This window comes from Geotrypetes seraphini, chromosome 5 (assembly GCF_902459505.1).
Source record: "Geotrypetes seraphini chromosome 5, aGeoSer1.1, whole genome shotgun sequence".
In the NCBI taxonomy this organism is placed as follows: domain Eukaryota; kingdom Metazoa; phylum Chordata; class Amphibia; order Gymnophiona; family Dermophiidae; genus Geotrypetes; species Geotrypetes seraphini.
The window spans coordinates 46040005-46066209 of record NC_047088.1 but is presented as its reverse complement, the minus strand read 5'-3'; the positions used below and the strand labels follow the sequence as shown (position 1 = coordinate 46066209).

At 43.3% G+C, this 26205-nt stretch overlaps 1 protein-coding gene across 2 annotated transcripts in view; it reads left to right on the top strand.

The window, feature by feature from the left end:
- IL13RA1 (interleukin 13 receptor subunit alpha 1) overlaps positions 1-26205 on the top strand; it is an 87399-nt gene that overhangs the window by 60464 nt on the left and 730 nt on the right. The window contains exons 8-10 of one of the 2 annotated variants that reach the window (XR_004539535.1): positions 17515-17692; positions 20897-20996; positions 22760-22787. Coding sequence is in view for 1 of the 2 variants with exons in the window: in XM_033945372.1 (XP_033801263.1) it covers positions 20897-20996; positions 22760-22844 (185 nt within the window). In the remaining variant the exon portion in view is untranslated. Of the gene's footprint in view, positions 1-17514; positions 17693-20896; positions 20997-22759; positions 22845-26205 lie in introns of those variants that run through there. The other variant, XM_033945372.1, reaches the window with a different exon arrangement.

Below are 26205 nucleotides of genomic sequence, written 5' to 3'. Positions count from 1 at the left end.
GACATACCACATGTGTGTAGATCGCTGGCAGGTTAAAGCCAATCAGGCATTGCTTGTTTTTTTGATTGAAATTTGGCCATAAGGTGAGTGCTTAAAATATCTTCACGCTTGGAAAAATCACAAGATAAAGTTCTGTTTAGAAATGCAAAAAAATGGATACGGCTTGGATTCCGTCTTCACCCCCTAAACTGTACTGTTCCCTTGGATTTTTGCAGCCTAAATGCACGTGACCTTGCATTTCATAGCATTCAATTTTTAGCGGTCAAATTTCAGACCATTCTTCAAGCTTCACTAGGTCTTTCTTCACGTTATTCGCACCACCCTGGGTGTCTAACTCTTACTGCAGATTTTGGTATCATCCGCAAAGAGGCAAATCTTACCCGACAGCCCTGCTGCAGCAATATCGTTTCTCTTTCTCTCTAGACTGCTGCCTAGAATTTAGCGAACTGCATGAATATGCAAAAAACTGAAATTATCCCCCATCCTATTGCAAAACCATGCGAGACGTTTTTGGCGCTGGGTGACACGTTGAATTCTCTGTGCTGCTCTGATGTTCATAGGAACTCGGTGTCAGGTCAAAAGCGCGCCGGGACAAAGGCGCTCCCAGACAATTGAGCGCAGCGCGGGGGCGCGCGCCGCTGAAAATTACTGTTTTTAGGGCTCCGACGGGGGTGTGTGTAGGGGAACCCCCCCACTTTACTTAATAGAGATCGCGCCGCATTGTGGGGGCGTTTTGGGGGGTTGTAACCCCCCACATTTTACTGAAAACTTCACTTTTTCCCTGTTTTTAGGGAAAAAGTTAAGTTTACAGTAAAATGTGGATGGTTACAACCCCCCAAACCCCCCATAACGCCGGCGCGATCTCTATTAAGTAAAGTGGGGGGGCTCCCCAACAAAACCCCCGTCGGATCCCCTAAAAACTGTAATTTTCTTCGGCGCACGCCTTTGTCTTTCGCGGGGTTGTCTATGAATCTAGTAACTCTATGACTGTTGGAGCAGCAGAGAGCACTCAGTGTGCCAGCCGGTGCAAAAAACCTCTTGTGTGGTTTTGTCAAGGGGGGGGGATATTTTCAGTTTTTTGCATATTCATGCAGTTAGCTAAAATCGAAGTAGTAGTCTAAAAAGAAAGAGAAACAATCAGCATGTTTACAAGGAAAGATGTGGTAATGGGAACAGAACATTTTATATTGTCGGCATATACCCGATGGAAAACGCCTTTCCTTTAGACAATAAGCACAATAAGGGTTTATTTAAAAAAAGAGGGAATCCTTACCAGTTGTGGCGGAAGTGGCAAACATCACCTTGTCTCTGCTTGTTCAGATTCTACAGAATACTAATCCATGTGGAATTTCCTCTGCTGCAATGGAGTAGTTCAAGCCTGCCAAAATCTTATGCTGTTTTAGCTAAATCCAATTATATTCTGCTAAGTAAAGACTTGCCAAATGTTAATGAGATCAAAGCAGACGAAATATGGCTAGGATTACAGTATTGGAATTCAAGGTAATATATAGAAATAAAACAAAGGAAATAAGGTAATACCTTTTTTATTGGACTAACTCAATGCATTTTATGATTAGCTTTCAGATCAGAAATAAGCAAATGGTGACAAATACCAGTACACAGTATATAAGAAAAACATGAAAGCATATCAGGGAGGGGTAGGTAGGTGAGCAGGAGAAAGAGAGATGACAAAGCAGTTTTAAATGTCTTTGGGCTAGATTCACAAAGGGCACGGATCAGATCCAAACCGTGAGGGGAGGGATCCGATCCGTGTCCGGGGGGGCAGATTCACAAATCGCCCGCACGCAAATGTGGGCAATCAGAATCACGCCCCCATCCGACTGTCTCTAGCGATCCTGATGGTCTGCGCATACTTAAGAGCAGCGACCTTTTTTTTTTTTTTTTTTTACTTTTTCTTCGCGAGCCTACGGGTTAAAACCACAGGCTCGTAGTGCAAGGGAAGGGCAGGGTGGTGAGTCGGGGCGGCAGGAGAGATTCAGGGCAGGCAAGAGAGAGCAGGAGATTCGGGGCAGACAGTAGGGAGCAGGAGACTTGGGGCAGAGAGTAGATCGGGGCTGAGAGCAGAGAAGCAGGGCGGCAGAGGGCAGGTCAGTCGGAAAGAACCTCAGCGATTGGATCTCAGCAGCTGCTTATTTTTGGATCGGCCAGCCCAGTTGGTGTTGCTTTTTTTATTTTAGTGAATCGCTTCCTGCCTGCATTTGAATGCTGTTCCCCCTCATTTGCATCCGAGGATCGGAGGACAATTGGGACAGAGGTTAGTGAATCGGGTCAGAGGGAAATTGGGTCGTAAAAGGGTCGCTAAGTGGTCAGAAGTTGATCAGTGGGCTTAGTGTATTGGGAAAGAAGCCCAATATTGGAAATCAGGAAGAGCTGAAAGAGATTACATTACATTACATTACGGATTTCTATTCCGCCTATACCTTGCAGTTCAAGGCGGATTACAAAAGATTTGACTGGACATTTCCAGTGATGATCACATTACAGAGGATTTTACTGGACATTTTCCAGTGAGGATACAAATTTTTTTTTTTTTTTTTTTTCTTGGGGAACTTATGGGTTGGATAGAGAACTAACAGTGCCTAGCAGTGTGATATTAGCAAATGGAACACAGTTAGAGTAGGCAAGATTACAATCTTTTTATGGTCTGTTTACTTGAAGGGTGATTAGGTGTGATACTTGGGGGAGGAATGTCTGATGGTAGATGAGTTCTGTCGAGGTAGGTGAATTATCTGGAGGTAGGTGAACTTAGCTGGGGTAGGTGAAGTGGTTTAAGGTTTTTGGATGAATTTTTTAAAAAGCAGGGTTTTGATTTCTTTACGGAATGTTTTGAAGTCGTCCGATGTTGTCAGCAGGTTGGAGATGGAATGGTTGAGTTTTGCTGCTTGTGTTGCCAGAAGGTTGTCAAACATTTTCTTGCGTTGTGTGCCTTTGAGTGGAGGGAAGGCAAAAGGATTTGGGGTTCTTCTTTGTCTTGTGGTGGAGATTTGGTTTAAGCGGTTGTTTAGGTAGGATGGGGAAGAGCCTTGTATTGCTTTGAATAATAGGCAGAGGAATTTGAATTGAATTCGTGCTTGTATGGGTAGCCAGTGGGAGTCTAAGAAGGCGGTTGTTATGTGATCGTATTTTCTAAGTGAGTAGATCAGTCTGAGGGCGGTGTTTTGTATGGTCTGGAGTTGCTTTATCATAATGGCTGGACAAGGAAGATAAAGGGAGTTGCAATAGTCCAGCAGACCTAAGACTAGGGATTGTACGACTAGTCTGAATTGTGTTTGGTTGAAGAATTTTCTGATTTTGCGTAGGTTTCTCATGGTTAGGAAAGCTTTCTGGGTCGTCTTGTTGATTTGGGACTGCATTGTGCAACATCTGTCTATGGTGACTCCTAGTAGTTTTAGTTCGGGTTGTATTGGGTATTTGGTATTTTTGATTATCAGTTCTGTGATGGTAGGAGATTTGGCTTTTTCAAGCAGGAGGAATTTTGTTTTTTCTGAGTTTAGTTTTAGTTTATGATCCATCATCCATTTTTCTACTGTATCTAGGGTTGTTTCCAGCTTTGCGGTGGTGGTGGGCTCTGAAGGGTCGAAGGGGAGGAGTATGGTGATGTCCTCTGCGTAGCTAAAGGATGTGACATTTAGGTTATCTAAGGTGGCTCCTAGGGAGGAGATAAAGAGGTTGAAGAGTGTAGGTGAGAGAGGTGATCCTTGTGGAACTCCGCAGGGATTTGCCCATGGCTCTGATTTGATATCATTGTATTTTACCCTATAGGTTCTTGATTTGAGGAACCCTTGAAACCAATTGTAAACTTTGCCAGAGATCCCTATGGCGTCGAGTATCTGTAGTAATATGGTGTGGTCAACTAGGTCAAATGCAGCAGAGAGGTCAAGTTGTATTAGTATCATCTTTTTTCCTTTACTGATGTGTTGCCGGGCTGTATCTAGAAGAGAGACAAGTAGTGTTTCTGTACTATGGTTGGTTCGAAATCCTGATTGTGAGGGGTGGAGTAGGTTATGTTTTTCCAGGTAGGTTGTGAGGTATTGTGTGACTAGGCCTTCTATTATTTTGACGTATATTGGAATTGAAGCGATAGGTCTGTAGTTGGAGGGGCTATCTATTGGGCCTTTGTGATCTTTCATGATTGGGGTGATTAAGATCTCTCCTAAGTCCTGTGGGAATTGGCCTTCTGTTAGTGTGGTTTGAATCCATAACATAAAGTTGGTTTTGAATGTGGTGGAGGCGTTTGATAACAGGTAGGTGGGGCAATTATTTAGTTCGCTGGAGGCATGGCTGTATTTGTTGTAGAGTCGGTTCATATCCGACCAAAGTAGGATTGGGAAGTTGGACCAGCTTCTGTCTGCTACGATGGCTTCGCCTGTTATTGGGTTTGTTGTTATCTTTTCGCGATGGGTGGGTGTATCGATGAATGCAGTTCTGATGTTAGTGATTTTGTTTTTGAAGTAGTCTGCTAGGTGGATGGCTGTCGGTGGGTGGGTACCTTGAGTGGCAAGATAAGGTTTAGTATCAGTGAGGTTCTTTACTAGGTTGAATAGCTTTTTTGTGTCTGGGATTTTTGTGCCTATCATTTTGGAGTAGTAGGCTTTCCGTTTTTCCTTGAGTTTGGTTTTATATTGGTTAATTTGATTTCTCCATGCAGTTTTAGTGTATTTTAAGCTCTTATTTTTTTTCCAGTCTCTCTCTAGTTGTCTGCAGAGCTTTTTTGATTGGAGGAGTTCGGAGTCGAACCATTTATCAGAAGGTCTACATATTTTAAATTTTAATTTTTCTGGGGCTAGTTCATTCAGGATGGTTTCGCTTATGGTTCGCCATTGGGATATGAATTCGTTGGGGGCTGTGTTGGTGATGGAGTGGTCTGCTTTGTCCCAGAATGTGGGGGGTTCAATTTTTTGGCGTGTTTTGAAGGAGGTTTTTTTTGGCGGTTGTTTGTTGATGCTTTGAGGCCAGTTGATGTTAAAGGTGTATTCATAGTGGTCTGACCAGAGTGAAGGGTGCCAGGCCCCATTTGAGATATGGATTTCGGGTTTGTGGGGGTGTTGGGTCATGTAAGCAGCGACATCTAGTTGGTGGCCTTTTTCGTGTGTGGGTTGGGGGTCGAGGATCTGGTAGTTCAGTGCTTTGAGGTATGAGAGTAAATTTATTACTTGTTTAGAGGTGTGATCTTCAAGATGGAGGTTTATATCTCCTAGGATTAGATTATGAGGTGAGGTTAGGGAGTTCTGGTAAATAAATTCTTCGATATCTTGTTTGTTGTCATTCCATTTTCCTGGTGTTGAGTAACAGAGGATGCATGTTAGTGTTCCTGTGAGAGAATCATCGGATAGTTGACAGGCTAGGAGATCTAGGTGAGGGGTGGTGTGTTTGTCTAGGGTCTTTATATTGATGTTGTTTTTGAGTATGATGGCTAGACCTCCACCACGTTTTTTTTTCCTGCAGATCAGTTCTATTTTGTAACCTATAGGGCATAGTTCTGTGATGGTGGGATCGGATTCCGAGGTTAGCCAGGTTTCGGATAGGAATAAGCAGCTTAGTTGCTTTTTAACTATCCAGTCCTTAATGAGGTCTGCTTTTGTGCTTATTGATCTGATGTTCATGTATGCGCAGGATAATGAGATGTTGAGAGTTTGGGGAGTGGGTGAGCGGTTTGGGTGGAGGAGATTTTCTTTGGTTTGTGGATGATGGTTGCGGTATTCTGGCTTTGGTTTTGGAGGTGGTCTTTTTCCCCAGCTGGTTGGTATGCTGATGTGGTTGAGTGAGGAGCAATCTATCAGGTTTCTGGGTGAATGGAGTTTTCTGGTAGGTAGTGGGAACCTTTGGGATTCTGTTAAGGTTGGGATAGAGGATGTGTGATAACCTTCTGTTTTTCTGTTGGTTAGGAGTAGGAAGAGTAGTAGATGTAGGAGTGCGTTTGTTGAGAATTTGGGAGGCATGGTATGTTTGTGTAGGGTGCAGGAGGTTCTGCTGTTTGGTAACTGGTGTGATGTGCAGGTTGGGAGGTGTGGGAATGTTAGGGGAGGAGGAGGCGTTTTTATTTTATTTTTTTCCCTTTTGTTCTGTAGCGTCTGTGACCTTCAGTGGTGAGTTCAGAGATGGGTGAGTTTTCTTCCCATTGTTGTGAGAAGTGGAGCTCTTCTTTGAATTGTGAGGGTCCCTACTGGTTCGGGGGAATACTATCAAAGTTAAGTAGGAATGGGAAGAACAAACGAAGAGTGTCAGCTATAGCAGTTTGTCTGTGCTTGTCAGGATTTAGGGGATAGACAGGATTTAGGGGATAGAGATTCCTTTTAAATAATAGCTTTAGCTAATTAAATAAGAGCGGCTATGTTTGCTTTTAGTAACGGCATTTTCTGTTCATATTGATTCATTTGGATGGTGTAGGAAATTTTCATCCCTTCCCCTTTTCTGGAAAAACAGCCTTTGCTTTTTCCCAGAAGAGGACAGAATCTTGCCTATGAGTTTCATTCTTTCCAGGAAAACAGGAGGTATTTTGAAAGTTTTCAGCTTGGCTCAGAACAAGATTATTATATCATTATATCTAACTGCCCCCTATGCCTGGAATAAATTACCTGAGTTTGTCCGCCAAGCCCCTTCCCTTGTCTAAAAGCAGATTGAAAACCCACTTTTTTGATTTAGCCTTCAATTCATAACCCTACTGCCCACCAACCCAACCAGCAGATTAACTGTTCCCTTTGACACAAATCCATGACATCATGTTTGTCTGTCTTATCTGTTTAGAATGTAAATTCTCTCATGCAGGGACTGTCTTCTTTGTGACACTGCATACGTCTGGTAGCGCTATAGAAATAATTAATAATAATAGTACTAGTGGTAAATATGAAAGTTCTTTCTTGGCCAATGAAAGAAAAAGATTCTCTCCAAGGAAAAGACTCTTGAAGTATATAGTCAGTACATGATAAAGTTAATAAACATAGTGGTATCATCTCTTATATGGGAGTGTAGTACTATTACCGTATTTGCCAGTGTAGAGGACGCACTTTTTTCCCTCAAAATACGTTTAAAATTCACTGGCGGCAGTGCTTTCTCTTTCCCCCCCTTGCACAGCATATTTCCATCCCTCCTTCCCATCCTGCGTAGCAAAATCCCGCCAACCCTCCCACCGCCCAACCTCTGTTTCAAACTATAGCTGGAGCATTCCCTGTGCTGTATAAGTGATGTCATCAGTGACCTGGCACAGGGAAGGACCCGGTGGGAAAGGCTGCAAAGCAGCCTGTTCAATGCTGCCGCCGCTGGAGTTTGAAACAGAGTTATTGTATATCGGCCTGGCGATGGTAGGGTCGGCGGGATTCTGCTGTGCGGGATGGGAAGGAGGGATGGAAACATGCTGTGCAGGGGGATGGGTTGGGGTTGGCGGCGTTCTGCACAGGGGAATGGCTTCGTATTACCGTATCTATTCCACAAAGATCTCAAGACTTTATTTCAGAAATGTTATGACATCTGAATTTCAGTTTGTTTAAGGATGATCTATAATTTGTTTAAAAATGTAGAAAATTATTTTTTTTTCTTAAAAATGTATACAAAAAAGGGGGGGGTTTGTCTTATACGCTGCTGCATCCTATATGCCAGCAAATACGGTAATTCAAACACAAGCAACAGTAATATTACAAAAACAAATCCAAATGTCCAAATCAATAAATTGAGGGGGGGGGAATATATATATATATACACATACTAGTTTTTTAGCCTGTTACATTAGCGGGTGCTAAAATAGATGTGTAGACTTAGGCATTTCTTTCTTTCTGTATGTCTGTCTTTCTTTCTCTCCCTGCCCCCTTTCTTTATGTCTGTCTTTAGTTCTGTCTCTCTCCCTGCTCCCCCTGTCTGTCTGTATTTCTTTCTTTCTTTCTGTCTATCCCCCCTGTCCAGTAGGAACCCTTCCCTGCTCCCCCTGTCCAGCAGTAGCCCTTCTTCCTTCCTTTTACCTCCCCCCATGTCCAGCAGCACCCCTTCCCTGCTCCCCCTGTCCAGAAGTAGCCCTTTTCCCTTCCTTTGACCTCCCCCCTTTCCAGAAGCACCCCTTCCCTGCTCCCCCTGTGTAGCCCTTCTTCCTTCCTTTTACCTCCCCCCTGTCCCGCAGCACCCCTTCCCTGCTCCCCCTGTCCAGAAGTAGCCCTTCTCCATTCTTTTGACCGCCCCACTGTCCAGCAGCACCCCTTCCCTGCTCCCCCTTTCCAGCAGTAGCCCTAAGGGAATTACTATAGCGGATATATTCACCCAATATACTAGCAATACAAAACAATATCCAGTACAAAAAAATATAGAGGAAAAAAAAGACCTCAAGAGATATCACTTCCATTAAGAAATTCCTCTGGCATGGCTTTCTTCATTCATCAGTCAAAAGAACTGCATATTACAGTAAAGTATCCACATATGCTAAAGAAATACATTTTCAAATTGATTGCAATCAAGCAAAAAAAAAAAAAAAAAGAAGGAAATAAACCAACAGTCCTCTGATCACAAGCTAACTACACAACAATGCCCAAATCCTGACAAAGGTTATCCTTTCACTGGTCCCATTGTCAGAGGATTCAAGAGATTTTTCAGCTGGGCTGAGTGTAGTACTGGTCCCATGTGCTAGTGCTAGCCAGGGTGCCTGATAGAGGCTCGGCAGATTTTTTCTAACTTTAGATGAACTACACATTTGAAATTACTTCTCACTATAATCTTAGGGAGGAAAAGAGATGATTTTAAATGTGACATGCGCAAACCAGAAAACTTCTTGGTGTGTTCTGCACCTGGGTGGTCCGGTGGTTCCAAAGGTTGCCAGGTAGCTGCTTCAGCACTGTGGGGGCTTCAGACCCTTCCGTGTCAGCGCTGAACTCGATGGCATATTAAGGGAGAGGGATGGGGAGGGGTCTGCCCTGGATGCCGTCTTGGTGAGGGCGCAGGTACCTGTCCTCCTCTCCGCCCCCCCCCCCCCCGCTCATTCTCCACTCCCAGTGCCACACGTGCATGCCACTTCCCTTCCCCCGTACCTCTGTAACACTCCTGGCACAAGCAGCAACTCCCAACCTGCTATTACACCAGCATCGTACATCACTTCCTGGACACCCCCCTCCTCTGGCAGCACTCCTCCCACCCCTCTGATGCCTATCTGTGGTCCAGGAGTGGGGGGCAGCCAGGAGTGATTCCACATTACTCCTGGCCTCTCCAGTGCCACTGCCATCTCACCAGACTACCACTAGGGGGCCATATTTTCCATATAAGGACATTTTCCAGATCAAAAGTTCACATCCGCACTACTGGCACAAGCATTCAGGGTCACTACTGAGCTATTTGTCGCAGACAGAATCTACGTGCTCTCTATACTTATAAAGATCACTCTCTAGTATCATTGATGTTGGTAGTGGATGAGGAAATGGAAATGCGTGGATGAGGAAATGGTGTGAGGAAGAAGGATTCCACTTCGTGAGGAACTGGACAACGTTCTGGGGCAAGAGCAAGCTCTACAGGAGAGATGGACTGCACCTGAGCACGGCAGGAACTAGACTTCTAGCAAACAACGTCAGAAGAGTAATAGAACAGGCTTTAAACTAACAAGAAGGGGAAAGCCGACAGTCGACCAAGCGCCGACGATTCGGAAGAAGGTATCCCGTGAAGATACTGAGGGGAAAAAATGCCGGAAAGAAGCAAGGGACAAATTGCAAGAGGAGGTTAGAAAGATTGTAGCAAAAGAGAAGAAAATAAAGACCAAAGCACAGGGAATAGAAATGAAGACAACAAAATATCAGGATCTAAATTGCATATATACCAATGCAAGGAGCCTGAGAAACAAAATGGGGGAACTAGAAGCCATGGCCAATGCAGAAGACATAGACATCATTGGAATCTCTGAAACATGGTGGAATGAGGAAAACAAATGGGATACAGCACTGTCGGGGTACAAGCTCGATCGCCAGGACAGATCAGGACAGAAGGGAGGTGGAGTAGCCCTATACATAAAAGAAAGCATACGATCGACAAAAATGGACACAGCAGAGACGGCCAACAAGCTAGAATCGCTATGGGCTAAAATACCAGGAAGGAAAGGGCCTGAAATAAAGATAGGCCTATACTATCGTCCACCTGGACAAACCGGAGATATCGATGAAGAAATGGAAGCCGAGATGAAGCGAGAATGCAAAAGCGGTAACACAGTTATTATGGGAGACTTCAACTACCCTGGGATAGACTGGAGTCTTGGAAGCTCAAAATGCGCTAGAGAGACAGAATTCCTGGAAGCTACACAGGATTGCTTCATGGAGCAGCTTGTTAGAGAACCGACGAAAGGAAATGCCACTCTGGATCTAATCCTAAATGGGTTAAGGGGACCTGCAAAGGAAGTAGAAGTAGTGGGACCGTTGGGAAACAGTGATCATAATATGATCAAGTTCAAGGTTGAGGTAGGAATACCGAAAGGGAAGAGAACCATAGCAACAACTTTTAACTTCAGGAAAGGAAACTACGAGGCAATGAGGGAAATGGTAAGGAAGAAACTTAGGAACACTTCCAAAAAATGGCAAACGGTACAACATGCCTGGTCTTTTTTCAAGGGCATGGTGAGCGAGGCGCAAAATATATATATCCCCAGGTTCAGAAAGGGGTGCACAAAGAGTCGAACAAAAGACCCGGTGTGGATGACCAAAATAGTGAAGGAAGCAATAGGCAATAAGAAAAATTCATTCAGGAAGTGGAAAAAGGACAAAACTGAGGGGAACTGGAAAGAGCACAGGAAAAATCAAAAAGAATGTCACCGTGTGGTTCGAAAAGCCAAAAGAGAGTACGAAGAGAGGCTAGCCAGGGAAGCACGAAACTTCAAACTGTTCTTTAAATATGTTAAAGGGAAGGAGCCGGCTAGGGAGGAGGTAGGACCACTGGACGACGGAGACAGGAAGGGAGTGGTGAAGGAGGAGAAAGAAGTGGCAGAAAGGCTTAACATGTTCTTTTCGTCTGTATTTACAAATGAGGACACATCAAACATACCGGAACCTGAACAATTCTTTCATGGAAGTCAAGCAGAAAAATTAACATCCATAGAAGTGAGCCTTGAAGACGTACGCAGGCAGATAGAAAAACTAAAAACTGACAAATTCCCGGGTCCGGACGGAATACATCCAAGGGTTCTGAAGGAATTAAAGGAGGAGATAGCGGAACTATTACAGCAAATTTGCAACCTATCCCTAAAAACAGGAGTGATCCCAGAGGATTGGAAGATAGCCAACATTACGCCCATCTTTAAAAAGGGATCAAGAGGTGACCCTGGAAACTACAGACCAGTGAGTCTGACCTCAGTTCCGGGAAAAATGGCGGAAGCTCTGATAAAAGAAAACATCGATGAACATTTTGAAAGGAACAAACTTCTGATAACCAGCCAACATGGTTTCTGCAAGGGGAGATCGTGCCTAACGAACTTATTGCACTTCTTCGAGGGAGTTAACAAACAAACGGACAGAGGAAACCCCATAGACATCATATATCTAGATTTCCAAAAAGCCTTTGATAAGGTGCCCCATGAATGTCTACTCCGGAAACTGAAGAACCATGGGGTGGAAGGAGATGTACATAGATGGATCAGAAACTGGTTGGAAGGTAGAAAGCAAAGGGTAGGAGTGAAAGGCCACTACTCGGACTGGAGGAGGGTCACGAGTGGTGTACCGCAGGGCTCGGTGCTTGGGCCGCTGCTATTTAATATATTCATAAATGATCTAGAAACAGGGACAAAGTGTGAGATAATAAAATTTGCAGACGACACCAAACTATTTAGTGGTGCTCGGACTATAGAGGACTGCGAGGAATTGCAAAGGGACTTGAACAAGCTAGGGGAATGGGCGACAAGGTGGCAGATGAAGTTCAACGTTGAGAAATGCAAAGTATTACATAAGGGAAGCAGAAACTTGAGGTACAACTATACGATGGGAGGGATATTATTGAATGAGAGTACACAGGAAAGGGACTTGGGGGTAATGGTGGACATGACAATGAAGCCGAGGGCACAGTGCGCAGCGGCCGCTAAGAGAGCGAATAGAATGCTTGGTATAATCAAGAAGGGCATTGCGACCAGAACGAAAGAAGTTATTCTGCCGTTGTATCGGGCGATGGTGCGTCCGCATCTGGAGTACTGCGTCCAATTTTGGTCGCCGTATCTTAAGAAGGATATGGCGTTACTCGAAAGGGTCCAGAGGAGAGCGACACATCTGATAAAAGGTATGGAAAACCTTTCATATGCTGAGAGATTGGAGAAATTGGGTCTCTTTTCTCTGGAGAAGAGGAGACTTAGAGGGGATATGATAGAAACTTACAAGATCATGAAGGGCATAGAGAAAGTGGAGAGAGACAGATTCTTCAAACTTTCAAAAAATAAAAGAACAAGAGGGCACTCGGAAAAGTTGAAAGGGGATAGATTCAAAACGAATGCTAGGAAGTTCTTCTTTACCCAACGTGTGGTGGACACCTGGAATGCGCTTCCAGAGGACGTAATAGGGCAGAGTACGGTAATGGGGTTTAAGAAAAGATTGGATAATTACCTACTGGAAAAGGGGATAGAGGGGTATAGATAGAGGATTACTGCACAGGTCCTGGACCTGTTGGGCCGCCGCGAGAGCGGACTGCTGGGCACGATGGTCCTCAGGTCTGACCCAGCAGAGGCATTGCTTTGTTCTTATGTTCTTAGTGTTTTTATTTTATATCAATTCAGTTATACTAACAACTACAGAATACCCTCACATTAAAAATGGATTATTTTTATCCAACCATTGTCCTGTGTTTTTCTCAGTGAAAAGGTAACATTGGCTTTCTCAAAGCCACAAAGTTCCCACGGTGAGTATTAACTTTTATTCAGAGCTTTGGGCAACAAGTGGTGATGTCATCAGCCAGTAATATAGTGCACCTTCCCACAATGCTAGAAACAAATCGTGTTGTTTCTACACACATTCACAGGTCCACAAAAGTAGGTTAGAAAATTCTTTCTTTTCTCTTTTGCCTGGGCTGCTTTTATTCAGAGCTTTGGGTGGTGAGTGACTGTGTCATCAGCCAGCAACAGAAGCCACGAGCTTTGTTTAGGGCCACGAGCTTTGCTTTCCAGATACCCAGGGACCTCTACCACCTGCTCCTTCAGTGTTGTACTGACAGTCCTGGGCCATGGACTTGGAGACTAGAGAATGACACGGGGATAAATTTTTCCCCATCCCCACAGGAACTCCATTTCTCTGTCCCTGCCCCATTCCTATAAGCTCTGCCTTAACTGGACAAACCTCGAACAGTTATGATTTTAAAGTGTTTGAGGCTTGTGTAGATGAGAACAGAGCTTTGGTATTGGTGGAATGAGGCATTATGACATCACAATCTGAGCTCTAGAATGTTGCTACTTATGATTTTAAAGTGTTTGAGGCTTGTGCAGAAGAGGACAGAGCTTTGGCACTGGTGGAATGAGGCATTATGGCATCACAATCTGAACTCTAGAATGTTGCTACTTATGATGTTAAAGTGTTTGAGGCTTGTGCAGTTGAGGACAGAGCTTTGGCATTGGTGGAATGAGGCATTATGACATCACAATCTGAGCTCTAGAGTGTTGCTACTTATGATTTTAAAGTGTTTGAGGCTTGTGCAGAAGAGGACAGAGCTTTGGCACTGGTGGAATGAGGCATTATGACATCACAATCTGAGCTCTAGAATGTTGCTACTTATGATGTTAAAGTGTTTGAGGCTTGTGCAGTTGAGGACAGAGCTTTGGCATTGGTGGAATGAGGCATTATGACATCACAATCTGAGCTCTAGAATGTTGCTACTTATGATTTTAAAGTGTTTGAGGCTTGTGCAGATGAGGACAGAGCTTGCAGGAATGGGGCAGGGACAGGAAAAGAATTTGCCGGGACGGGAAAATGAGTTCACTCGGGGACAGGGAAAAATTTGTCCTGTGTCATTCTCTATTAGAGATCATACATCAAGGTGCCTTCTGGGACCCTGCAATCATAGGCTTGAATTTGGACACTAGATATCAAACTTAAGCGAGGACCAGGCTTCCCACTCTAGGAATCTTTCCTAGAGAAGATTTGACTTGGGAATCGAGACCTAGCAAATGACAGTGTACAGAAATACTACTAAGTTAGCAGGCTAACCCTGTTTATAGATTTTTTTTTTTTGTATGTTGTTCTGTGGCACCCTGCCTAGACCTGTGGAATAGAGCAGGTAATAATTAAAACATTTTTTTAATAAAATTAAATTGTTTGATGCACGTAACCTGCTATGATCTAGCCCCAGACTTCTGTTACATCAGATTTACTCACTTGCTGTTAGCACATATCCCCTGAGCTGCTTTGTTCCTGCTCATAAACAGGCGAGCTGAAAATCTGGCGAGGAGGGAATCTTATGGAGCCTAAGGACAAAATCCACAGTGTCTGGTAGTACACGGTTTGTTTGGTTTTTTTTATTTTTGTGCATTTCAAGTGCAAATTAGAATGTAAGCTCTTCTGAGCAGGGACTGTCTATTGTATGTTAAAATGTACAGTGCTGTGTACACTTTCAGTGCTACAGAAATAATAAATAGTAGTAGCAACATGCTGCTATAATGATTATATGGTGTTTGTGCATAGCTTAAGGACAAAATCCACGGCATTTGGTAGTATACGTTTTGGGTTTTTGTTGGATTTTTTTGTGCATTTCAAGTGCAACACGCTGCTATAATGAGTATATGGTGTTTGTGCATAGCTTAAGGACAAAATCCACAGCATCTGGTAGTATACGTTTTGGGTTTTTGTTGGGGGGTTTTGTGCATTTCAAGTGCAACACGCTGCTATAATGAGTATATGGTGTTTGTGCGTAGCTTAAGGACAAAATCCACAACATCTGATAGTGCACGTGTTGGGTTTTCTTTGTGCATTTCAAGTACAACATGCTGCTATAATGAATATATGGCGTTTGTGAGTACCTTTTCTGCAATACTTCCAGACTAGGCTGGTCCCAAGTACCGTAGTAAGAGACTTTGGGTTGCAGGCCTCCTTTATGGAAATAGAGTGCTGTCTGTTGCATCAGCAGAATTCTGTTTACTGGGGCGCAATAATGTTTGAGAATAAACACATCTGTTCATTGATTGTTTATTATCTCTGCCTTCTAAGATTTCTCAGTTGACAGAAAAGCCAAAGTTATACTGAACCTCGATGGCCCCCTGTAGGACTTCTGACTCACTGCAAAATTCGAAGATCCAGGAGCCAGGAGGCTAAAGGAACACATTTTCTCCCTGTTTCATTTGCAAAAATAGACTGGCACAGGCTAATGCTGGGTGGACAGGCTGGTCTGTGCCATGCTAACTCCCACCTTTTCTGCCAGGGCTGGGAGTAGTCCAGTCTAGGGTTGTGTGCTAGAAGGACTGTGGCTTTAATAGATTAAGGCAAAAGCCTTCCATCTCCGAGACCGAGTTTTTTAGAGTTGAGGAAGGGATCCTAGTACACTATCTGCTTACAACTGGTTCAAATTTTAATTTTAGGTTAATATTAGGTAACCTCTTCTCCCAGATTGAAAACTATCCGTTCACAGAAATAAAATTTTTTAAAAAAATGCTCACAGATGTATAAATAGAAGCTTTAGAACAGAGTTGTGCAGTCTTGAAGTCTGTCTGTACAGATCTCTGGGCTGGTTATATATTTTCAAAGAAGCCTTGCTTGCATAAAATCAAGACTTTATAGTTTCAAGTTTATTGAGATTTTGATTTTAACGCAATATCAAGTATTTTCAATGCGTATAACAATAATAATTTGGGGGGACAAATAAAACAGTTTAAAACCATAAACATATAGTTTTATCCATAGTTACTTTAAAGATACATAAGGAATGAAAGGTTAAATTACATTTGATTTAAAATAAACAATTAAAAATAAAATAACAGTTAGGGAAGAACAACTTTAGGAGAGGTATTAAAGAAATTTTTTTTTTTTAATGAAGACAGTCTAAGAGTAATTGTTTAGGTAAGATCTGATCTAAAAGTAAATAGGAGAGTCAAAAGGATTGTCCGATCTAAGATTCATAAGCATCTTTATAAAAATAGCTTTTTAGATTGCTTTTAAATTTTTCTAATTTTTTTACTTGTGTATCACTTCATTTACCCAAATGACTTCCTTGAAATGAGAGTCAACAGCTGAACAACCTTAAAGCACTCATGTCTGCTTCAGCCTGTAAATGGTGACAGGGTGTTCAGTACAGCCCCACACCCTGGATGATTAAAACCTTAGTGTAGGAGAAGCCAGGACAAGGAACTTGAACGCTAGAATTTTGGCCTTGAAATGAGGAAGGGTTAGTTCTCCTAAACGGCTCCTGTTGAGGCTGGTACAGTGCTTCTCTGCCCCATGAGATATGAAAATAATTTGGGTAGATGTGCAGGAAATATAACTACAGGTGTCTGTGACTTCTGCTCCCCATTTGTAGCCACAGCTTGACGCAGCAGAGTGGAACAGGAATTTTAAACAAAGAAAGGAAATTAGATGACACTGAGGCAGCAAGTGAAAATGGCACAGCTCTGCCCTAAAATTCATGACAAGGAAGACATGGGGGGGGGAACCCATAAATCCTGCTGCCAACCTAAGAGTGAGTCATAGCCACAAATATATTTGGGTCTTCTCAAACATCCTTTCCTGCTCTCCATGAGCTCCCCCCCCCCCCCCAGCCATTGACTGTTCATTGCTCAAAGAGACTCTCGTGTCTTAGTTTACTCAAACTCTGATAGGGTAATCACTGCAGTGATGTCTGCACTGATCAGACTTCTCGAAAACGATTACTAAGTGGTGGCTGAAATACCATGTTATACAGAGTGGATAGTGGTAGCTAGTTTTAAGAAAGGTTTGGACAAATTCCTGGAGGAAAAGTCCATAGTCTGTTTTTGAGAAAGACATGCGGGAAGCCACTGCTTGCCCTGGATCAGTAGCATGGAATGTTGCTACTATTTGGAGTTCTAGAATCTTGTTGCTCTTTGGGATTCTGGAATCTTGCAATTCTTTGGGATTCTCTATGGAATGTTACTACTCTTTGGGTTTTGGACAGGTACTAGTAACCTGGATTGGCTGCCGTGAAAACGAGCTACTGGGCTTGATGGACCATTGGTCTGATCCAGTAAGGCTTTTCTTACGTTCTTATTCTTGAGTTTTCATTTAGACCTTGTTAGGGTTAAATGCATTGTCTAACTTCAAGGTATTAACTTCCGTATTTCTCCATACAGAGCTGCTTCTTTTAATGCTGAGAACAGTTGTTCCTGGCCTTGGCTGAGTGAACTGTTATTGTAGGAAGTTGAGAAATTGTAGCTACGTGCACCAGTCAGTGTGCATAGCAAGAATAGAAGGGTCAAAAGTAGGGTCAATTTTAAAACATATCCTAACTAGTCTGCCTAGCTTCTTTTCCTCCTGCAAGTCTACTTGATCTCCAGCTTTTCCCAAAGATCATTAAGCGTGTCCGCTTTGCTTTTCCCCCAACTTCTGTTACTCAATGTACCATCTCCTATTTTTCCAGACTGTTCTATCAGTGTTCACAGGACTGCACATTGAATAAGACCGCTTCATGAGCCAATAAAGCAAAAGAGAAACTGATGAAAGAACATTATTAATAATGCACAGAAAATCAGAGCAAGAGGAAATACTGAAATAACTTACTGTTTCCAGGAATAAGATAGTCAAGAGGAACCTTCCAGGTTAGAAAAATTCCATCTAAGGCACTAGTTCACTAGCGCAATAAGTAGTTTCCTAGTCATAAATAGTACCTTGTTTACATTTGTTGAACACGATAGTAAAGACAAGTCCTGTTTTGGAACACACTGAAAATTAGACAAAGCAATCGCAGGACACCTGAAAAAAAAAAGTTTAATCATGGCACTCACAGCATATTAGCAAATGTTCATCTAGGACAGGGATCTCAAAGTCCCTCCTTGAGGGCCGCAATCCAGTCGGGTTTTCAGGATTTCCCCAATGAATATGCATTGAAAGCAGTGTATGTACATAGATCTCATGCATATTCATTGGGGAAATCCTTAAAACCCGACTGGATTGCGGCCCTCAGGGAGGGACTTTGAGAGACCCCTGATCTAGGACATATATGGAGGGGCATTTTCGATATCATGTCCAAATCCAAATTTGGATGTTTTGCAGAACACACAAAATTCCAGTAGCAAATATGACCGTTTTCCAAAATAGAAAAAGTCTCTCTTTTTTTTTTTTTAAATTGCTTCAAAAATGGCCATTCCTATCTTTTGGAACTATTTTGAAAATAACACGTCCAAAAGAAAAACGCACAAAACAAGATGTAGGAAGGGCTAGAATGTTTAGTAGACTAGCCACAGATATCCTAGCAGCGCAATGGGGCACCATCGGGGGCACTGTGGTGAACTTCGCAAACTTGTCCAAACCTTTTTTTAAACTTGGCTAAGCTAACCGCTGTTGCCACATCCTTCTGTAACAAATACCAGAGCTTAACTATTCATTGAGTGAAAAAATATTTCCTCCTATTTGTTTTAAGAGTATTTTTATTTATATTCTGCATATCCTACAATTCTAGGTACTTAAGAGGGCTCACACTCTATCTAATGTACCTGGGGCACTGGGGGATTAAATGACTTGCCCAGGATGACAAGGAGCAGTGTGGGATTTGAACCCGCAACCCTAGGATGCTGAGGCTGTAGCTCTAACCATTGCACCACACACTCCCCACAAGGGGGGAGGGTGTCATTGAGTGTCCCCTAGTCTTTGTATTTTTTGAAGAGCCTTATTTCATATGAGAGGAGTTCTGTTTCCTTTATCATTTTGATTTCTCTTTGAACTTTTTCTTTTATATCTTTTTTAATGTAACTGTTGGCACCTAACATTAGGTGCCCCAATGCCAACCTTACAGAATACTGCAATCAAAGTTCTAGGCTTTAAGAAAAATTTTGATAGGGTAACACCTCTTTATTTACAATATCACTGGCTACCCATTCGTTATAGAATCCAATTTAAAGCTCTATTTCTTACGCATAGAGTTTTCTATTCTCTACAGCCTGCTTATTTACATTCGTATTTGATTCCTTACTTGCCATTAAGAACTTTGAGATCTATTCAAGATAATAGAATGGTAATACCCTCTGTTTATAGAGCTAGATGGGAGTCTACTCGAAATAAAGCGTTCTACTTTGCAGTTCCAAACTTATGGAACCATATGCCACGAGAGTTGAGTTTAGAGGCAAATTTAAAGTTTTTCAAAATGATGTTAAAAACAGGTTTGTTTGTTTTTTAAAAAAAAGAAGCATTCGTGCAAGATTTAAATCAATCTGATATTACTCACATATTCTAAATCAGGGGTGTCCAATGTCGGTCCTCGAGGGCCGCAATCCAGTCGGGTTTTCAGGATTTCCCCAATGAATATGCATGAGATCTATTAGCATATAATGAAAGCAGTACATGCAAATAGACCTCATGTATATTCATTGTGGAAATCCTGAAAATCCAACTGGACTGCGGCCCTCGAGGACCGACATTGGACACCCCTGTTCTAAATGTTCTAGATCAGGGCTGCCCAAGTCCGGTCCTCGAGATCTACTGGCAGACCAGGTTTTCAAGATATCCACAATGAATATGCATGAGAGATTTGCCTGCACTGCTTTCTTGGTTTGCAAATCTCTCTCTCATGCATATTCATTGTGGATATCCTGAAAACATGGACTGCCAGTAGATCTTGAGGACTGGATTTGGGCAGCCCTGTTCTAGATCTTCAGTTAGCAGTCCGGTGAAATTTTAAAGTTCAATGGTATTTGTATGATTTTATTTGGGAGTGAATGCTTTTTGCTATAGCTGGTGTTTATATGGTCAGATTTATTCTGTTCAACAATGGATTTTTGTTTTTTTAAGACTGAATGTTCTTTAGTAAGTTTGCTGTTTATATGGGCTAGGTCAGGGGTGGGCAACTCCGGTCCTCGAGGGCCATACTCCAGTTGGGTTTTCAGGATTTCCCCAATGAATTTGCATTGAAAGCAGTGCATGCAAATAGATCTCATGCATATTCATTGGGGAAATCCTGAAAACCTGACTGGATTCCGGCCCCCGAGGACCGGAGTTGCCCACCCCTGGGCTAGGTCTATCTATAATGGAGTTCTTTTTTATATTTGTTTTATTTACTTTTATTATATTCTGTAAACCGCTTTGATCAGTAAAATGAACGAGCGGTATAACAAGATTAATAAACCATAATGGAATCTTGGCAGTGGTGTAGTAAGGGGGGAGGAGGTCCGTCCCGGGCACCATCTTGGTGGGGGGGCGCTGGCACCCTCTTCCTCTCTGCCTCCCCACGCCTTCCCTGCCCCCCCCCCCTCACCACTGCGTGCTCATCCCTTTCCCCCGTACTTCTTTAACGTTCCCAGCACAAGCAACAACCCCCAAGCTGCTGCTCGCGGCAGTGACGGCTCTTCCTCTGACATCACTTCCCGTATCTGTGCCTAGAAAGTGCCATCGGAGGCTGGCGCGAGCAGCAGCTTGGGGTTGCTGCTTGTGCTGGAAATGTTAGAGGTATGGGGAAAGGGAAGGCACGTGCACGGCAGGAGAGGATGGGGAAGAATCATGGTGCTAAGATGCCGTTATACCATTGGTGCTAAGTGCATGACACTGGGGTGCCTAATTCTTTGTTCTAGTTTATAGCCTGTAAGCCCCCTGGGAGCAAGGAAGTACCTGGAAATGTATTTAAATATATTTGCCTTGAACTGTTAAAAGACATGAGCTAAATCCAAATCTCTTTCCCTTTACCCTCTGTCAATGAATTGAACACCCGGATTGCTGAAATAAACTTGTCGTGCCAGTGTGGTGTTCATTTTAGCCACTTTTGCTTATAGACCACTCTCTTTCTCAACGTCATTGTACATGTTGTTTTGTTCCAGGGGAAGATGGAGGAAGAAATTATGATAGCTCTGTGATTTACTTACTGATGATTCCCCTTGTAGGAGCAGCTACAATCATCCTTATCATATTCCTGAAAAGGTAACGCAAGCATACTCCTACTTTCACTTCCTAAGAAGTTATATCACCATTTTTATAGTGATGGGACAAAAGCGGGTGAGACTTCAGCGCGCTGACATTGCAGCGCCGACAATTCGGCGCAAGACACCAGCGCGCCGCCTTAAAAGTGACTTTTAAAGAACTCCGACAGGGGGTGTGGGGGGAACCCCCCCCCACACACACTTTACTTCAGACAGTTCGCACTGCCGTTGGGAGGGTGCAACTTAACTTTTTCCTAAAAAATCTGGAAAAAGTTAAGTTTTCTCTATAATGGAGGGTTCCAAACCCCCCCTCCCAACGGCAGGCTTTGGGGAGAGACTAGGATATATCTCCAGCGCCAGTGTAGGCAGATTGATGCCATCGATCCCTGAAGCCTGAATCCAACACAACCCCTAAAACCAGGGGTCTCCAAAGTCCCTCCTCGAGGGCCGAATCCAGTCAGGTTTTCAGGATTTCCCCAATGAATATGCATGAGATCTGTGTGCATGTACTGCTTTCAATGCATATTCATTGGGGAAATCCCGAAAGCCTGACTGGATTCGGCCCTCGAGGGGGGACTTTGGAGAGACCCCTGTCTAAAACAGTCATTTCTGTGCCTGTGCTTGCTCAAATGAATTAACTGGTTAACGCTGACAACTGGTGCTACCTGGCTGACTTTCTTCATCTAACCCAGTGGTCTCAAACTCAAACCCTTTGCAGGGCCACATTTTGGATTTGTAGGGACTTGGAGGGCCTCTGAAAAAATAGCTAATGTCTTATTAAAGAATTGACAATTTTGCATGAGGTAAAACTCTTTCTAGTTTATAAATCTTTCCTTTTGGCTAAGTCTTAATAATAATATTGTCATTTATAGCTAAAGAGACATATGATCAAGAAACTGTTTTATTTTACTTTTGTGATTATGGTAGACATACTGAGGGCCTCAAAATAGTACCTGGCGGGCCGCATGTGGCCCCCGGGCCGCGTATTTGAGACCACTGATCTAACCTAACCTCCCCTGGAATTATCTAGAAATGAGAAGCTAAGAAGGGATTAATTAGAGCAGTGGTTCCCAACCCTGTCCTGGAGGACCACCAGGCCAGTCGGGTTTTCGGGCTAGCCCTAATGAATATGCATGGAGCGGATTTGCATGCCTTTCATTTCCATTATATGCAAATCTCTCTCATGCATATTCATTAGGGCTAGCTTGAAAACCCGAATGGCCTGGTGGTCCTCCAGGACAGAGTTGGGAACCACTGAGTTAGAGAGCTAGATCCCTTTGCAAATCTGGTGAAAGAGTTCATTAAGAATGACAGGTTAAATGGGCATTTCCCTCACCTCCCCCTACCACTGGGAATTCTCCTTTTCTCAGCAAAGGATAGTAAGCATGTTTACATTTGGTAAAGGGTAAAAATGCTAACTCTGTTGCACTGTGCTCATACTTTCTCATACAGAGGCTGGCCAAAGTGTGTGTTTATGCTTGAGCACATCAGTTGACTCGTGGGAACATGGAATATTGTCGTCTTTGTACCCCCTTGAGAACATTTCTATTCATTTTATCTTCAGTTAATGTTTGGTGAATACAAAAGCACAGTCTTAAGTAAATAATCTATTATTATCCTTCATTAAATGTCCTGAAAGGTAGAGCAAATATGTTTTTGGCGTTAACAAAGCGACAAACATACAAATGTGCTAAATTACATGGAGAAATATGGACTGACTATTCTCTTTTTCTGATTGATGATGTTTCTTTTCACATCCACTAGGATCCTGGTCCTTCTCTTCCCACCAATCCCTGACCCTGCAAAGCTGTTCAAAGGCATGCATTTGGAGCAAAATGGGGTCTGGCAGGTTTGTAGGCTGTACATTCCACTCTGACTCCCAAATACTTTGCAGAGCCTCTGTGTTATCTTCCTTTTTCCAATTTGTGGCTTTCCTGCTTCAAATGTTTTAATTCTTTCTCTCATCTGCCACCGGCATGCAACCTACAGAACGTGCTGGTGAAGGAAGTTCCTGCCTCTTGCTTGGGCCTTGAGCATCTGCGCATGCTCAAGGCCTTCTGGTTCTCGCTCTCTCCGAGATTCTCAAGGCCCAGGCAAGAGGCAGGAACTTCTTTCACCGGCACATCCTGTGGGCTGCATGCCGGTGCCAGATGGGGGGAAGGTTGAATGCTATTCAGGCGGGGCGGGGGGGGGGAGTGCCAGTTCATGCAGGGGAGGAAGCGATGCCGGTTCTCGGGGGGGTGGAGCAGTGCCTCGGGGGGGATGGGAGGGAACGTATCAAGCGAATTTCCCTTACTTTTATGGGGAAACTCACTTTGATATACAAGTAATTTGGTTTACGAGTATGCTTCTGGAACAAATTATGCTCGTAAACCAAGGTTCCACTGTATTCATATCCTTAGTGTGGGAAACCAGGGAGATCAGATGAGTGAATTTGGTCTTTTTCTGCAGTGTTACTGGGGAAAGCTCCTCTGAAAATAGTGTTCAGCCTCTGTCCTTTTCATTGTGTTTTCTGCTGTTTGTTATACTCTCTCTGTCTCTCATGTCTTGTTGTTTTGTGCTTAGATGTTACACTTGGTCAGTTTAGCCGTTCAATTTTCTTCTTCCCTGCTTACTTTTCTCTTATTAGCTGTCCTCCATTTTTCTTTCTTACCCTCAGTACTTTATAATCCTAGTCTAAGATTTAAACTTCCTATTTCTTCCCTTTCAATTAGTCTAAGCTTTAACTCTCCCAGGTTTGCCATTCATTCTTACCATCTATCCCTCATTGTCCCTCCCATTCTTGCCCTTCCTTCTGAAGTCTCCTTAAGTTATTGTTCGCTGGTCTCCTCCACTCCTAACTAACCTCTTACTGTCATTCTAAACTGTTGTTCCTCCTTCACTCTTGCTATTATCCTTTTCTGTAAATATGTGATCCGAGACCAGATTGAAGATTAGAAAGGTGTCGATATATTTTACATTTGGAATGAGTTTTTATAAATTTCCTAGATTTTCTAACTTCTTTGTTTATCTGCTTAACACATAAGTTGCTAGTAGTGGAATATAGGGAATATTGTTATATATTCCCCACCATTTCCATCAATTACTCTTTCGCACATATCATCTACTGGTCTAAGCTGTTAACTGCCCTTCCCCCCCCATTCACTTTCTCTGTCTTCACCTCCTCCCTCACCTCTCCTACTCATCCTGCTTGGGTGTTGCATAAGAGGCTTTGGAAGGTAAGCTACTAAGCTTCTCCAAAATTGTTATTTCAATGTGTATGGGAGCTGCTTAAGTGTAAGCGGAATATACATTTTTAAAAGAAGGAAAGCAGAAGCTCCAGCTGACCGCAATAATGATTTCAGCAGAGTCATCAAGAGGAAGATGCAGGGCACTGGCAGCCCATAGAGCAAGAAATGGTAATATAGGCAGCAGAGCTTATCCTGCACATTAGCAAGGATGAGTCAGCAGCATATGCTGAACTTTCATCATTTTTTTAACAGACAAGGGGGGAAGGGGATTGGGTTTTTGGATATACTGCCTTTTTGTGGTTACAACCAAAGCAATTTACATATTATATACAGGTAATTATTTTGTTCCTCTAGCAATGCAGGGTTAGGTGACTTGCCCATAATCGCAAAGAGCAGCAGTGGAAATCCATCCCAGTTCCCCTGAGGTGGAAGGTGTGGCTCACTGGTTGTGAGATCAAATCCCAGTACTGCTCCTTGTGACCCTGGGCAAGTCACTTAATCCTCCAGTACCCACCGCTTTGAATGTCAGCTTTGAAATGCCAAAGCCGCAAAAAGGTGGTATACAAGTCCCCATTCCCTTCCCTGATCCTCAGCAGCCCACTGCACTAACCATTAGGCCACTTCTCTTATGACTCCTCTCTTCCATTTGCAGTGGGACTGAGAGATCAGTGCCACATCAGCACCCAGAATGACAGCTGCTCAATGGGGGAGGAAGGATCTTAGTGCTTGTATGGTAGATGGGGAACCAGCACAAGCTAGAGACAGCTCCAATTGGAAGAGCCAAGCCATATGGATAGTGACATAGGGTGAAGACTACACTGCCAAGGAAAAGGGAAGTGGATACTAGCACCAGGCAAATCCTGTGCTATTTGTGCGAAAGGTTGATCAGCACCAGATGAAATCCAAAGAGAGACTGGCTGGCACTCTTTGAGGATTATGCTAACTTTGGGAGTGAGGTGTATGGCAACTGGCACTGGGTGAGCACTGTGCTGCTTGCTGGGCACTGGCACCAGGTTTGGTCTGTGCATGGAGACCAGCAATCATAGGTCCTTGTAAGCTAAGCGGAAGTCCTCCACTACAGTCCTGCCAGTGGGCATTGCTGTTTCACTTTCACATTTGCAATAGTGGCCTATGCAGGACTCTAGGGATCCTGTCTGTCTCTAGCAATGGAAAACACAATATTAAAGCAACACCCTCTACTGGCAGCAGCAATGCAGTTGGAGGACTCCCACTTAGCTTAGAGGAAACAGCGTCAGCAACAGAAGCCTGCTTGCCCTGCCTTGGTCGGTGCTGGCACAAGCCTTCCTTGTTCTGAATGTAGCAGAGGTTTGCCAGAGGATATCTGAGGCAGTTCCTAGATCTGTTGCTCCAGCCCCACCCAAGGCCCTGTACCACAAGAACTGAGTATGTTGTTGTGCACTTCGGTCAGTATCTTTCTCAAGGAGATGAAGGCTACCAAGAGCACTGGAAGAGTGCTGCTACTCTAAGAGGCTTTGGATGTGAGTAACTCTTTAACAACTTCAGTTCCTGATACCCTTCATCTACTTTACTCCCTACTTAACTGTATCAAGGAAAGGCTTCCCCTAACTCACCACCACCACCACATCCTTAGCTGAAAGTATTCTGAATGCTCTGTCTAAAATACCAGAAGAGTAGGGGCCTATTATGCTCATCTCAGGCATCACAAGATGGAAGACTGGCTCATGTGTTTTGAAATTGCTCATGATGCTTCATTGGTATTTTAGAGCAGTCATAATTGGAACAACCAGTGTTCCAGGAGAATAATCTCCCCAAATTTCCAACTCATACACTGCCTATGATTTCCTCCATTACCATCTCTGAGCTATTAAGCTACTGTACTCCCTTTCTTCCTCATTCTTAACACACCCTTCTTTACTGTGTCTCACTTTTGCCTTCCTTTTCGTACGAGTACAGAATTTGAAGAAGATTCATAACTTGAATTCTAAATCAAATTAACTT